Source organism: Scyliorhinus torazame, chromosome 25 (assembly GCF_047496885.1).
Source record: "Scyliorhinus torazame isolate Kashiwa2021f chromosome 25, sScyTor2.1, whole genome shotgun sequence".
NCBI classification, from domain to species: domain Eukaryota; kingdom Metazoa; phylum Chordata; class Chondrichthyes; order Carcharhiniformes; family Scyliorhinidae; genus Scyliorhinus; species Scyliorhinus torazame.
Window position 1 is genome coordinate 35,271,860 of NC_092731.1, and position 13,511 is coordinate 35,285,370.

Genomic DNA, 13,511 nt, shown 5'->3' on the forward strand with positions numbered 1-13,511 from the left:
GCCTCACTAACACCTTATACAATTGCAGCATAACCTCCCTAGTCTTAAACTCCATTCCTCGAGAAATGAAGGACAAAATTCCATTTGCCTTCTTAATCACCTGTTGCACCTGTAAACCAACTTTTTGCGACTCATGCACTAGCACACCCAGGTCTCTCTGCACAGCAGCATGTTTTAATATTTTATCATTTAAATAATAATCCCTTTTGCTGTTGTTCCTACCAAAATGGATAACCTCACATTTGTCAACATTGTGTTGTCACTGGACTGGTAATCCAGGTTAACCCAGGGGAGCCCAGACCCAGAATGTGGTTGACCACTGAAATGGCCGAGCAAGACACTCGGTTCAAGGGCAATGTGGGATGGACAACAAATGCCGACTCTCAGCGATTCCCATCAAAGAGTTTTTAAAAATGAGCGTTGCTGTTCAATGAGGGAACTCCATCTCTATTGGGCGTGAGATTTCTTAGTTACAGATTAAGTCACCTCATGGAACAAAGAATTGGATTGCTATAATAGCCTTTCACATTCTGCACATGTCCCAAAGTGCTTCGCAATCAGCATTTACTTTAGAAGTGCACTCACTGTTCTATAGTCGACTGGTGACAGGCAAGAACTTTCGATGTCCAAAACACTTTACAGACAGTGCAGCACTTTTAGACCGTAAGACACAGGAGCAGAATTAGGCCACTCGGCCCATCGAGTCTGCTCCGCCATTCAATCATGGCTGATATTTTCTCATCCCCATTCTCCTGCCTTCTCCCCATTGCCCCTTATTAATCATTATTGATGCACCTTCACTGCTGTGGAGAACACGGCAGACAATTTGCGCACAGCAAGCTCCCACAAGCAGCAATGTGATAATGACCCATCTCTGGGGTAGTGAATTCCACAGATTTTAGCACACTGGGCTAAATCGCTGGCTTTGAAAGCAGACCAAGGCAGGCCAGCAGCGCGGTTCAATTCCCGTACCAGCCTCCCCGAACAGGCGCCGGAATGTGGCGACTAGGGGCTTTTCACAGTAACTTCATTTGAAGCCTACTTGTGACAATAAGCGATTGTCATTTTCAGATTCACGACCCTTTGGGAGAGGTAGTTTCTCCTCAATCGATTTAAAATCTGCTACCCCTTATCCTAAAACTATGACCTCTCGTTCCAGACTGCCCCACAAGAGGAAGCATCCACTCTACGTCTACTTTGTCAATACTTTTTATCATCTTGCGAGTAAAGTAAATAAACCCGCCACAGTACCAGATGATGCTTTCCCCTTTGAGGGGGTGATTTAACCCGAGACTCGCCACGCCTGAGGCGAGGGGCAGGGTTGAGAAGGCGGAGCTGCGCTGAACCCCCGCAGCCGATGCCTCAATTAGCTCACCCCTCATTCCTCTAAACGCAAGAGTATCGGCCAAGACTGCTCAATCTCTCTTCATCCGGCAAACCCCTCACAGAAGAACCATAGAAAAGTTACAGCACAGAAGGAGGCTACTCCATAGTAGCTTACAGCAACTTAAGATGCAGATCCAGGTATCTTCTAAAAGAGTTTAGGGTCTCTGCCTCCACCACCAACTCGGGCAGCGAATTCCAAACCCCCCCCCCCCCCCCCACCTCCCCCCCGGGTCCTCCTACATCTTTTTTTTTTGAAAAATATTTTTATTCTCCATTTTCATATTTTCTTCAGAATTTACCCCCCCCCCCCCCCCCCCCCCCCCCCCACCAACAAACAGTAAACGGTAACGAATACAATGTCAGTCCCCTCATCAACACCCTCATCAACAACAGCGATCCCATCCATCCCCCAAACAACGGCCCACCTGACAATATAAGCGTCAAATAAAACAACCCCTCCCAAGGTGAGAAAAGAAAGGAAAAAAGAAAAAGGAATCGCCCCTGGTCACCGTTGACACATATAGTCCACCCCCTCCCCCCAACCCCCCCCCCCACCCTAATATGCAATGCCATCCAATCCCCGAAAGAGTACCGTGAACGACACCCATGAATTGTAGACACTGCCCCCCATCCCCCTCCCAGACTCCTTTCCTCCACTTCCTCTTGTAAACTCCTCCCCCCAACCTCAGCTCCTTCCCCCAACTTTTCACTGGCTAGACTCACCGGAACCTGTTCTACCAGGCCCCTATGGCCGCAGCCCCTCCCCCACCTCACTCCCGTTCACTGGCAGGCTTAAACCGACCAGCGTAGAGGCCCCCGCCCGGGTCTCCTTCCCCCGTTGCCCGGTCCCAGGAAAACCAAGAAATCCCCTTTGGCACACAACCCCAGCATACGCACCCAAGCCCCAAAGAACCATCATTGCAAATGAAAGTCCCATCTCTTCCCTTGTCCAAATATATACAGCGTCGACTCATTTAGTACATACACCAACACGCAGTGAAAAAATAAAGTTACATGACGCTACATCGGTACACGACCAGCTCTCAGTCCCATTTCTCAATTCTGCCACAGTCCTTCTGCCTTCGCAAACTCCTCCGCTGCTTCCGCCGTCCTGAAATAAAAGTCCTTGGATTTGTAGGTCACCCTCAACTTAGCTGGATATACTATGCCGCACTGCACCTTGCTGATGTACAGTGCCTTCTTCACCTGGCTGAAGGCAGCCCACCTCCTCGCCAGCTCCATCGTAAACTCCTGGTATATACGTATACCAGCTCCAGCCCACTGCATCTCCCACTTCTGCTTTGCCCAGCACAGAACTTTCTCCTTCACGCTATACCTACAGAAACACAGAGTTACTACTCTTGGCGGCTCACTCGCCTTTGGTATCGGCCTCCATGACCGATGAGCCCAATCCAGTTCATATCGGGAGGGATCGTCCCCCTCCCCCAAAAGCTCCGCCAACATCGTGGCAAAATACTCCGTTGGCCTCGGGCCTTCCACCCCTTCGGGCAGACCCACGATCCTCAGATTCTGTTGCCTCGATCTGTTTTCCAGGTCTTCCATTTTGGCTCGCAGACCCTTGTTGGTCTCTATCACCCTCCGCAACTCCTTCCCCATCGAGGTGAGTTGATCACTGTGCTGCGATAATGCCTCTGCCACTTCCTTCAGTGTCTCACCTTGCACCCGCACCTCTGCCGCTGCGCTCGATACCGCCGCCCTCACTGGGGCAATCGCCTCCTCCACCAACACTTTCATTACCGCCCCCATCTCCTTCTTCATCGCTTCCATGTGTTTTGTGAACTGGTTTTCAAGTTCCACAGCCATCACCTTGGTCATTTCTTCCGCTGTGAGCGATGCGGCCTCCCCTTGTGCTCCAGCCTCCGCTTTCCTTACAGTTTCTGCGCTGACTTTTCCACTCCCTGGCGGACTTCCATTAACCCCTTTTTCACGGCCGTTTTTTTCCCAAGCTTGGACATTTCTCCCCCCTGTGCCTTCTTACAGCCTTTTCAGCCTCCGCTGCCCCCGGGACCGGGCGTTTAAATTTCTATTCCCGAGCGGGAGCCCTCCCTCCAGTGTGCGGCTGCCTCCCGCCCGCCGTCACCGGAAGTCCGGGTACCCTCCTACATTTGAGCCATTTCTGGAAGGCCACACATAATCTGGAATCTATCATTCAGATCAGGTGTGTGTTGACCCATAATCCTGTTCCTTCCATTGAGAAAACTTATCATTAACATTGAACCACATTCTTTATCTGGATTGGGGTAAAGAAACAAAATGACTACACTCGAGGAAGTCAGTGGGTGTCCAGAAATACGTTGAACAGGATTCCAACAACCCCCCTCCCCACCACGTAGAAATATTCTTCCTCATGTCCCCTCTGCACCTTCTGCCACTTATCTTGCATCTATGACCCCTGCTTCTAGAATTCTCCACCACGGGAAACAATTTTATTCTGTCCTCTCTGTCTCTTCCACTCATAATTTTTTACGCCCCAATTAAATCACCCCTCAGCCGTCTTTGTCCCAAGGAAAATAACCCCGACGTATCCAGTCTCTCCTCGTAGCCACACTTTTCCAGCCCTGGCAACATTCTTGTGAACCTCCTCTGCACTCTCTCCGGAGCAATAACGTCCTTCCTGGAATGTGGTGACCAGAACTGCACACAATACTCCAGTCGTGGACTCACCAGTGTTTTAGACAATTCCAACATTATATCCGTACTTTTATTTTCGATACCTCTGCCAATGAAGGAGAGCATTCCATCTGCTTTCTTAACAGCCTTGTCTATCTGAGCTGCTGCCTTTCGGGACCTGTGTGCCTGTACGCCAAGATCTCTCACTTCATCTACCCCTCCTAGTATATTCCCATTTATTGTACTGTTTGACCTCCCTAAATGCATGACCTCACACTTCTCTGTGTTAAACTCCATCTGCCAATTTATCGCCCATTCCACCAGCCCATCTACATCATTTTGGAGATTGTGGGCAGGATTTACCAAACAACCCGACAGCGGGATTTCCTGGTTTCCCGTTGTCAACGGGATTTCCTGTTGAATCATAGATTATCATAGATTATCTTAGAATTTACAGTGCAGAAGGAGGCCATTCGGCCCATCGAGTCTGCACCGGCTCTTGGAAAGAGCACCCTACCCAAGGTCAACACCTCCGCCCTATCCCCACAACCCAGTAACCCCACCCAACACTAAGGGCAATTTATCATGGCCAGTCCACCTAACCTGCACATCTTTGGACTGTGGGAGGAAACCGGAGCACCCGGAGGAAACCCACGCACACACGGGGAGGACGTGCAGACTCCGCACAGACAGTGACCCAAGCCGGAATCGAACCGGGGACCCTGGAGCTGTGAAGCAATTGCGCTATCCACAATGCTACCGTGCGCCCCTCGTCACCGGGAAAGCTGAGGCGGGGGTGCACCGTCGGTGGGACCGGAATGTTCCTCCAGCGTGAACAGCCGGTAAATTCCGCCCGATAGCTATCCTCGACACTGTCCACCACCCGGACAACCTTTGTGTCAAATCCCCCAATCGTGCCCCTCCCACATTCACGTCCAAATCGTTAATAATAACACGAACAGTGAGGGCCCCAACAACGAGCTCTGTGGAACACCACTTGTCACAACTTTCCAATTGCAAGGGCAGCCATTGACCACCACCCATTTCCTGTTATTAAGCCAACTTTTTATCCAGTTTGCCACATTGCCCAGTATCCCAGGGGCCTCTGAACCGCCTCTAACGCAGCTACATCCCTCCTCAAAAATGAAACAAAGGTATTTGGACAAGCAACAGAAGAAAAGGTAATCAGAGGGTTATGGGGAATGGACAGGAGAATGAAACTGGATGAGTTGCTTTTGCAGAGAACCAGCATGGACAGAATGGGTTGAATGGCCTCTTTGTGTGCTGTAACTATCCTGTGATTCTGCTGCGTGAAAACGCGCCAACCTTTCTTTTTGAGTCTTTGACGTTTACGTCAGAGGGCAGATGAAGCAGCAGTTGAACATCATATTCTCATAGCACCCATGACCGTACGGTGCTCCCTCAGTACTGCCCTGCAGTGTCAGCCTCCAGAGAGGGACTTGAACCCATGACCTTCTGGCTCAGGGGCGAGAGTGACATCGACCGAATGGCCGCCGTCATCTCACGAGTGCTGTAGATACGATAACTGTCCTGACGCATTCCCCTTCCTGCTTTTCAGATCCTCGAAAGACTCTGCGCCTTGGGCAGTGCTTTGACCAGACCCGACGTGACGCGCCGTCCCGATAAACCAGAGCGGGCAGCATGGACGGCAACGTGGATATGAGGTCGGAGCTGGAGGAGATGCAGCGCTGTGCTGACCAAATCACGGACGAGGTGAGTGGCAATTCCAAGAGGGCGTTTCTTTCCAATTTCATTCTACCACTGCAGGGGGAGGATTGGAATTGCCGAATGAAGTGGTGAATTTAGTCGAGAATGGAATTGTTGACCAATCAAAGTGATAGATCTCCATCAATTAATCTATAACAGACCCAGACGTGATGTAGGAAAACCCCCAGTGGTGGCCAGGTTTGGGTAGAAAGTACTCCCCAGACACTCAACACATGCAATACCAAGTTACCCATATCACCAGAAAGCTAATTATCTGAAAAAGATCTGTTCAAATGTGCATTTGAACGAACCTAGACTGACTACTTGAGATGTTTTCCTTGCAATTGTGCTCCATAGATTGGCCACTCGCTTCCGGAGGTGGGAATTTCAATTGCCGAGCGGGAGGTTTGCATGGAACACCCATTTTACACCACATCAATTTTATTCTTTGCGAACTTCAGTGGGGAGGACGGTTCGGCTGGAAGTAGGACCAACGTTGCACAAACAGCCACCGATTTCCCAATAGGCCGGAGAAATTAAAATCTGCTCCCAATACTCCCAGAGATTACTTTGGAAGTTAGCTCGAGGCCGTGTCCCCCGTGGATCTACTGTTCAAAGTGAAACAGATTGTCACGGTCAACATGTTAGTCCCTTCAATCCAGAATAGGGCAATGCAGAAGAGGCCCAATCGACCCACCATGTCTGCACATGAGAAACCCCTGAACTGCCCTCAGGTTGAGACGCGCCAAGTACCTTTTAAAAAAAAAAAAAAAAATTGTTATTAAAGTTTTCACAAAATATCAACAACAAAATGTAAAAGGAACCCAATAGAATTAAATACCAAACAAAACAGCCCCGTGCCCCCCTCCCCCCATACATAAATAATATATTAACACCCACCGAAACACATAGCAAACATAGCAAATATATACACCCCCTCAGATCCCCCAGTATAGACAAACAAAAATAAAATAGAACCCCCCCCCCCCCCCCCCCCGGGTTGCTGCTGCTACTGACCAATGTCTACCGTTCTGCCAGGAAGTCCAAGAACGGTTGCCACCGCCTAAAGAACCCTTGCACCGATCCCCTTAAGGCAAATTTCACCCTCTCCAATTTAATGAACCCTGCCCTATCGCTGATCCAGGATTCCACACTTGGGGGCCTCGCATCTTTCCACTGAAGGAGAATCCTTCGCCGGGCTACCAGGGACGCAAAGGCCAGAATTCCGGCCTCTTTCGCCTCCTGCACTCCCGGCTCCTCTGCCACCCCAAATATTGCGAGCCCCCAGCCCAGCTTGACCCTGGAACCTACCACCCTCGACACCGTCCTCGCTACGCCCTTCCAAAATTCTTCCAGCGCTGGGCATGCCCAGAACATATGGGTGTGGTTTGCTGGGCTCCCTGAGCACCTAACACACCTGTCCTCACCCCCAAAGAACCGGCTCATCCTTGTCCCGGTCATGTGTGCCCTGTGCAGCACCTTAAACTGTATGAGGCTGAGCCTCGCGCACGAAGAGGAAGAGCTCACCCTCCCAAGGGCATCTGCCCACGTCTCCTCTTCGATCTCCTCCGCCAACTCCTGCTCCCACTTACCTTTCACCTCCACCACTGAGGCCTCCTCCTCCTCCTGCATCACCTGGTATGTTGCCGAGATCCTCCCCTCTCCAACCCACCCCCCCGAGTGCACCCTGTCTTGTACCGTGCGTGGTGGCAGCAACGGGAATTCCACCACTTGCCGCCTGGCAAACGCCCTTACCTGTAAGTACCTGAAGGTGTTCCCCGGGGGGAGCCCATACTTCTCCTCCAGCTCACCCAGGCTCGCGAACTTCCCATCCGCAAACAGGTGCCACCCCGAAAACCCTCCATCTATTCTCCCTAGGACAAACTGGTGGTTTCCGAATATCGGGGTACACACCGAGGCCCCTACTTCCCCCCTGTGCCGCCTCCATTGCCCCCAAATTTTGAGGATAGCCGCCACCACCGGGCTCGTGGTATACCTCATTGGAGGGAGCGGCAGCGGCGCCGTTGCCAGCGCCTCCAGACTCGTATCCACACAGGACGCCGTCTCCAGCCTCTTCCACACCGCCCCCTCCCCCTCCATCACCCACTTGCGCACCATCGCCGTATTGGCGGCCCAGTAGTACCCGCAGAGGTTGGGCAGCGCCAGCTCCCCCCCCCCCCCCCAATCCCTACTCCGCTCCAGGAACACCCTTCTCACCCTCGGAGTCCCTCGCGCCCACACAAACCCCGTTATGCACCTGTTGACCCGCCTAAAGAAGGCCTTGGGATAAGAATGGGGAGGCCCTGGAACAGGAACAAAAACCTTGGGAGCACCGTCATCTTGACTGACTGCACCCTACCCGCCAGGGACAGCGGCAACGCGTCCCACCTCCTAAACTCCTCCTCCATTTGCTCCACCAGCCTTGTGAAATTAAGCCTATGCAGGGCCCCCCAGCTCCTGGCCACCTGGACCCCCAAATACCTGAAGCTCCTCTCCGCCCTTTTTAGTGGGAGCTCGCCAATCCCCCTCTCCTGGTCCCCTGGGTGAACCACGAACAGCTCGCTCTTCCCCATGTTGAGCTTGTACCCTGAGAAATCCCCGAACTCCCTGAGGATCCTCATTACCTCCGGCATTCCCCCCCACCGGGTCCGCCACATACAGCAGCAGGTCGTCCGCATAAAGTGACACCCTATGCTCCTCCCCACCCCGCACCAACCCCCTCCAGTTCCTCGACTCTCAGTGCCATAGCCAGGGGTTCAATCGCCAGTGCGAAGAGCAGGGGGGACAGGGAACACCCCTGTCTCGTCCCTCGATGCAACCGAAAGTACTCGGACCTCATCCTGTTCGTGGCCACACTCGCCATCGGGACCTCGTACAACAGCCTAACCCACCTGACAAAACCCTCCCCAAACCCGAACCTCTTCAGCACCTCCCACAAGTACCCCCACTCTACCCTATCGAAGGCCTTCTCAGCGTCCATAGCCACCACGATCTCCGCCTCTCCCTCCCTCGCCGGCATCATGATAACATTCAAAAGCCTCCGCACATTCGCATTCAACTGTCTCCCCTTCACAAACCCCGTCTGGTCTTCGTGGATGACCTGCGGCACACAATCCTCAATCCTCGTGGCTAAGACCTTCGCCAGCACCTTGGCATCTACGTTTAGCAACGAAATCGGCCTGTAAGACCCACACTGCAGGGATCCTTGTCCCGCTTCAGGATCAAGGCGATCAGTGCCCGGGACATCGTCGGGGGCAAAGCCCCCCCCTCCCTTGCCTCATTGAAGGTCCTAACCAGCAACAGGCCCAACACGTCCCCATATCTCTTGTAAAATTCGACCGGGAAACTGTCTGGCCCCGGTACCTTCCCCGCCTGCATGCTTCCTATTCCTTTGGCCAGCTCCTCCAGCCCAATCGGGGCCCCTAATCCCACCACCAGTCCCTCCTCCACCTTCGGGAACCTCAGTTGGTCCAGAAAGCGGCCCATCCCTCCCTCCTCCCGTGGGGGCTCGGATCGGTACAATTCCTCATAAAAGTCCCTGAAGACCCCATTGATGCCATCCCCACTCCGCACCACACTCCCTCCCCTATCCTTAACTCCCCCGATCTCCCTAGCTGCGTCCCGCTTCCGCAGCTGATGCGCCAGCGTCCGACTTGCCTTTTCCCCATACTCATAAATCACCCCCTGGGCCCTCCTCGGGCACCTCCGCATACCTCCTGTTTACCCTCACCATCTCCCCCACCAGCCTCTCCCTCTCCCCCCGCTCCTTGTGGGCCCTAATGGAGATCAGCTCTCCCCTAACCACCGCCTTCAGCGCCTCCCATACCATCCCCACTCGGACCTCTCCGTTATCGTTGGCCTCCAGGTACCTCTCTATACTTCCTCGGACCCGCTCGCTCACCTCCTCGTCCGCCAACAGCCCCACCTCCAGGCGCCACAACGGGCGCTGGTCCCTTTCCTCCCCCATCTCCAAGTCCACCCAATGCGGGGCGTGGTCCGAAATGGCTATTGCCGAATACTCTGTATCCTCTACTCTCGCTACCAGCGCCCTGCTCAGAACAAAAAAGTTGATCCGGGAATAGGCCTTATGGACATGTGAAAAGAATGAAAATTCCCTAGCCCCCGGCCTTGCAAATCTCCAAGGGTCCACCCCTCCCATCTGGTCCATAAACCCCCTCAGCACTCTAGCCGCCGCCGGCTTCCTACCCGTCCTAGACCTGGAGCGATCCAGTGCCGGATCCAACACCGTGTTAAAGTCTCCCCCCATTATCAGGCCCCCCACTTCCAAGTCCGGGATCCGACCCAACATGCGCCGCATAAAACCCGCATCGTCCCAGTTCGGGGCGTACACGTTGACCAGTACCACCCTCTCCCCTTGCAGCTTACCACTTACCATTACGTACCTCCCGCCATTGTCTGCCACGATGCTCGACGCCTTGAACGACACCCTCTTTCCCACCAAGATCGCCACCCCCCCCCCGATATTTGGCATTGATGCACGATCAATGACCACTAAAGCGAGGTTGTAGTCCAACTGAAGGCTTTAATAAGCTCGATGTTTCCCCCAGCAGCTCAGGTACAGAATGAAGGCTGCTGGGGCGGCACGGGCTCTTATACCCCGCCTAGCAGGGCGGAGCTACCATACAGCTTGACCAATAGGAAGCATACAATATCTACCAATGGTTTTCCAGCATTACCAGGTACCGTAATACCTCTACACAGACTCCCACATTCACCCCTTGTTAAAAACGAGTACGGCCGGGGTGGTGGCCTGACACTACAAACATGGCAACGTGGTAGAATTAGTTATGGAGGTACCGTCATACCACCGTACAGTGTTGTGTAACTATTTACAATTTTATTAACTATTTACAATTTATGATTTAAATTTACAATTTAAAATGAAGCAATCAGTCGATCGGGGGCCCTGGTCGTCCTCTGTGATCGTCGGAGCTTCGGTGGTGACTCCGGTGGAGGTTCGGGCGTCTGTGACTCCGGGAGCGTGGCCTCGATCACCGTGGCTGCTTCGACACCCCTAGACGGCGCTGGTGGGGAAAACGGTTGACCTGGGAAGGGAGCGTCTGCGGGGAGCGTCGGTGGGTGGGGGGGCCTAGGCGGGGCCGGCGGAAGGACCGATCCCCCTGTAAGGTGCACTGGTGGGAGGGAGGGTGGGACTGGTGGCTGGGGTGTGCGTGGGGCTCCGGCGGGCGCCAGGTCTCGTAGGGAGACCGTATCTTGTCGGCCGTCGGGCTACGCCACGTAGGCGTACTGGGGGTTAGCGTGGAGAAGGTGGACCCTCTCGACCAACGGGTCCGACTTGTGCGCCTGCACGTGTTTTCGGAGCAGGATGGTTCCGGGAGCTGCCAGCCAGGTCGGGAGCGAGGTCCCAGAGGAGGACTTCCTGGGGAAGACAAGGAAACGTTTGTGAGGTGTCTGATTGGTGGTCGTACAGAGCAGTGACCGGATGGAGTGGAAGGCCTCCGGGAGGACTTCCTGCCAGCGGGAGACTGGGAGGTTCCTGGACCGTAGGGCCAGTAGGACGGTCTTCCAGACCGTTCCGTTCTCCCTCTCTACCTGTCCGTTTCCCCGGGGGTTGTAACTGGTCGTCCTGCTCGAGGCGATGCCCTTGCTGAGCAGGAATTGACGCAGTTCGTCGCTCATAAAGGAGGACCCCCTATCACTGTGTATGTACGCGGGGAACCCGAACAGTGCAAAGATGCAATGGAGGGACCTGATGACGGTGGTTGCGGTCATTTCGGGAAAGGGGATGGCGAATGGGAACTGGGACTACTCGTCAACCACGTTCAGGAAGTACGTGTTGCGGTCGGTGGAGGGGAGGGGCCTTTGAAGTCCATGCTGAGGCGTTCAAAGGGACGGGAAGCCTTTATCAGGTGCGCCCTCTCTGGCCGGTAGAAGTGCGGTTTGCACTCTGCGCAGATTTGGCAGTCCCTGGTGGCTGTCCTGACCTCCTCGATGGAGTAGGGCAGGTTGCGGGTCTTGATAAAGTGGAAAAAGTGAGTGACCCCCGGGTGGCAGAGGTCCTCGTGGAGGGCTCAGAGGCGGTCCACTTGTGCGGTGGCACATGTGCCGCGGGACAGGGCGTCAGGAGGCTCGTTTAGCTTCCCGGGACGATACAAGATCTCGTAGTTGTTGGTAGAGAGTTCGATCCTCCATCGTAAGATCTTATAGTTTTTTATCTTGCCCCGCTGTGCATTATCGAACATGAAAGCAACCGACCGTTGGTCAGTGAGGAGAGTGACTCTCCTGCCGGCCAGCTAATGCCTCCAATGTCGCACAGCTTCTACTATGGCCTGGGCCTCCTTTTTGACTGAGGAATGGCGGATTTCGGAAGCATGGAGGGTACGTGATAAGAAGGCCACGGGTCTGCCCGCATGGTTGAGGGTGGCCACCAGAGCTACGTCAGACACGTCTCTCTCGACCTGGAAGGGGAGGGACTCGTGCATCGTGGCCTTTGCAATGTCCGTTTTGATGCGGCTGAAGGCCTGGTGGGCCTCTATCGACAGGGGAAAAACTGTGGATTGGATCAGGGGACGGGCCTTGTCCGCATAGTTGGGGACCCACTGGGCGTAGTAACTGAGAACTCCGTTCTGGACCACGTAGCCGAGGATGGCTAAGCGGTTTGTGTACACTTCTCCTTGTTATACGTGAGGTTGAGGAGAGTGGCGGTGTGGAGAAATTTAGCGAGGTTGGCGTCGTGGTCCTGCTGATCATGGCCGCAGATGGTGACATTGTCTAGGTACGGAAACATGGCCCGCAAACCGTACCGGTCGACCATTCGGTCCATCTCCCTTTGGAAGACCGAAACCCCATTGGTGACGCTGAAGGGAACCCTAAGGAAGTGATATAGCCGGCCGTCTGCCTCGAAGGAGGTGTATGGCCGGTCCGATTTACAAATGGGGTGCTGGTGGTCGGCGGATTTCAGGTCCACCGTTGAGAAGACCCGGTACTGTGCAATCTGGTTAACCATGTCAGATATGCGTGGGAGGGGGTACGCGTCGAGCTGCGTGTACCTGTTGATGGTCTGACTGTAGTCCACGACCATTCGGTTTTTCTCCCCAGACTTGACCACTACCACTTGAGCTCTCCAGGGGCTGTTGCTGCCTCGATGACTCCCTCCTGAAGCAACCGCTGGACCTCGGACCTGATGAAGGTCCTGTCCTGGGTGCTGTACCGTCTGCTCCTGGTGGCGGTGGGTTTGCAATCTGGGGTTAGATTGGCAAAGAGGGAAGGAGGATCGACCTTTAGGGTCGCGAGGCCGCACACAGTGAGGGGTGGTAAGGGTCCGCCGAGTTTAAGGGTTAGGCTCTGGAGGTTGCACTGGAAATCCAGGCCGAGGATAAGTGCAGCGCAGAGGTTCGGGAGGACGTAGAGGCGGAAACCGTGGAACTCTACGCCTTGGACTGTGAGCGTGACCGTGCAGTACCCCGGATCGCTACGCGATGGGATCCGGAGGCCAGGGAGATACTTTGATTGGTAGGGTGTACTTTAAGGGAGAAGCGCCTTACCGTATTTGGATGTACAAAGCTCTCGGTGCTCCCGGAGTCCAGTAGGCAGGAGGTCACGTGGCCGTTGACTTTCACGCTGGTGGATGCGTTGGTCAGGTTATGTGGTCGGGACTGGTCGTGTGCCATGGATGCGAGTCGTGGTTGATCGTCGGGTAGTGAGGCGGCCGTTGAGTTGGGGTCCTGAAACGCTGTTGGTCTCCATGTGCTGCGGGGTGGACAAGATGGCGGCGCCCGGAGTTC

General features: G+C 54.2%; 1 protein-coding gene across 4 annotated transcripts in view; it reads left to right on the forward strand.

The window, feature by feature from the left end:
* Positions 1–13,511, forward strand: part of LOC140402480 (synaptosomal-associated protein 25-like) — a 404,508-nt gene that overhangs the window by 298,387 nt on the left and 92,610 nt on the right. For all 4 annotated transcript variants that reach the window (XM_072490303.1, XM_072490304.1, XM_072490301.1 and 1 more), the window contains exon 2: positions 5,597–5,751. In XM_072490303.1, the coding sequence (XP_072346404.1) occupies positions 5,680–5,751 (72 nt within the window). In that variant the 5' untranslated portion in view covers positions 5,597–5,679. The remainder of the gene's footprint in view (positions 1–5,596; positions 5,752–13,511) is intronic.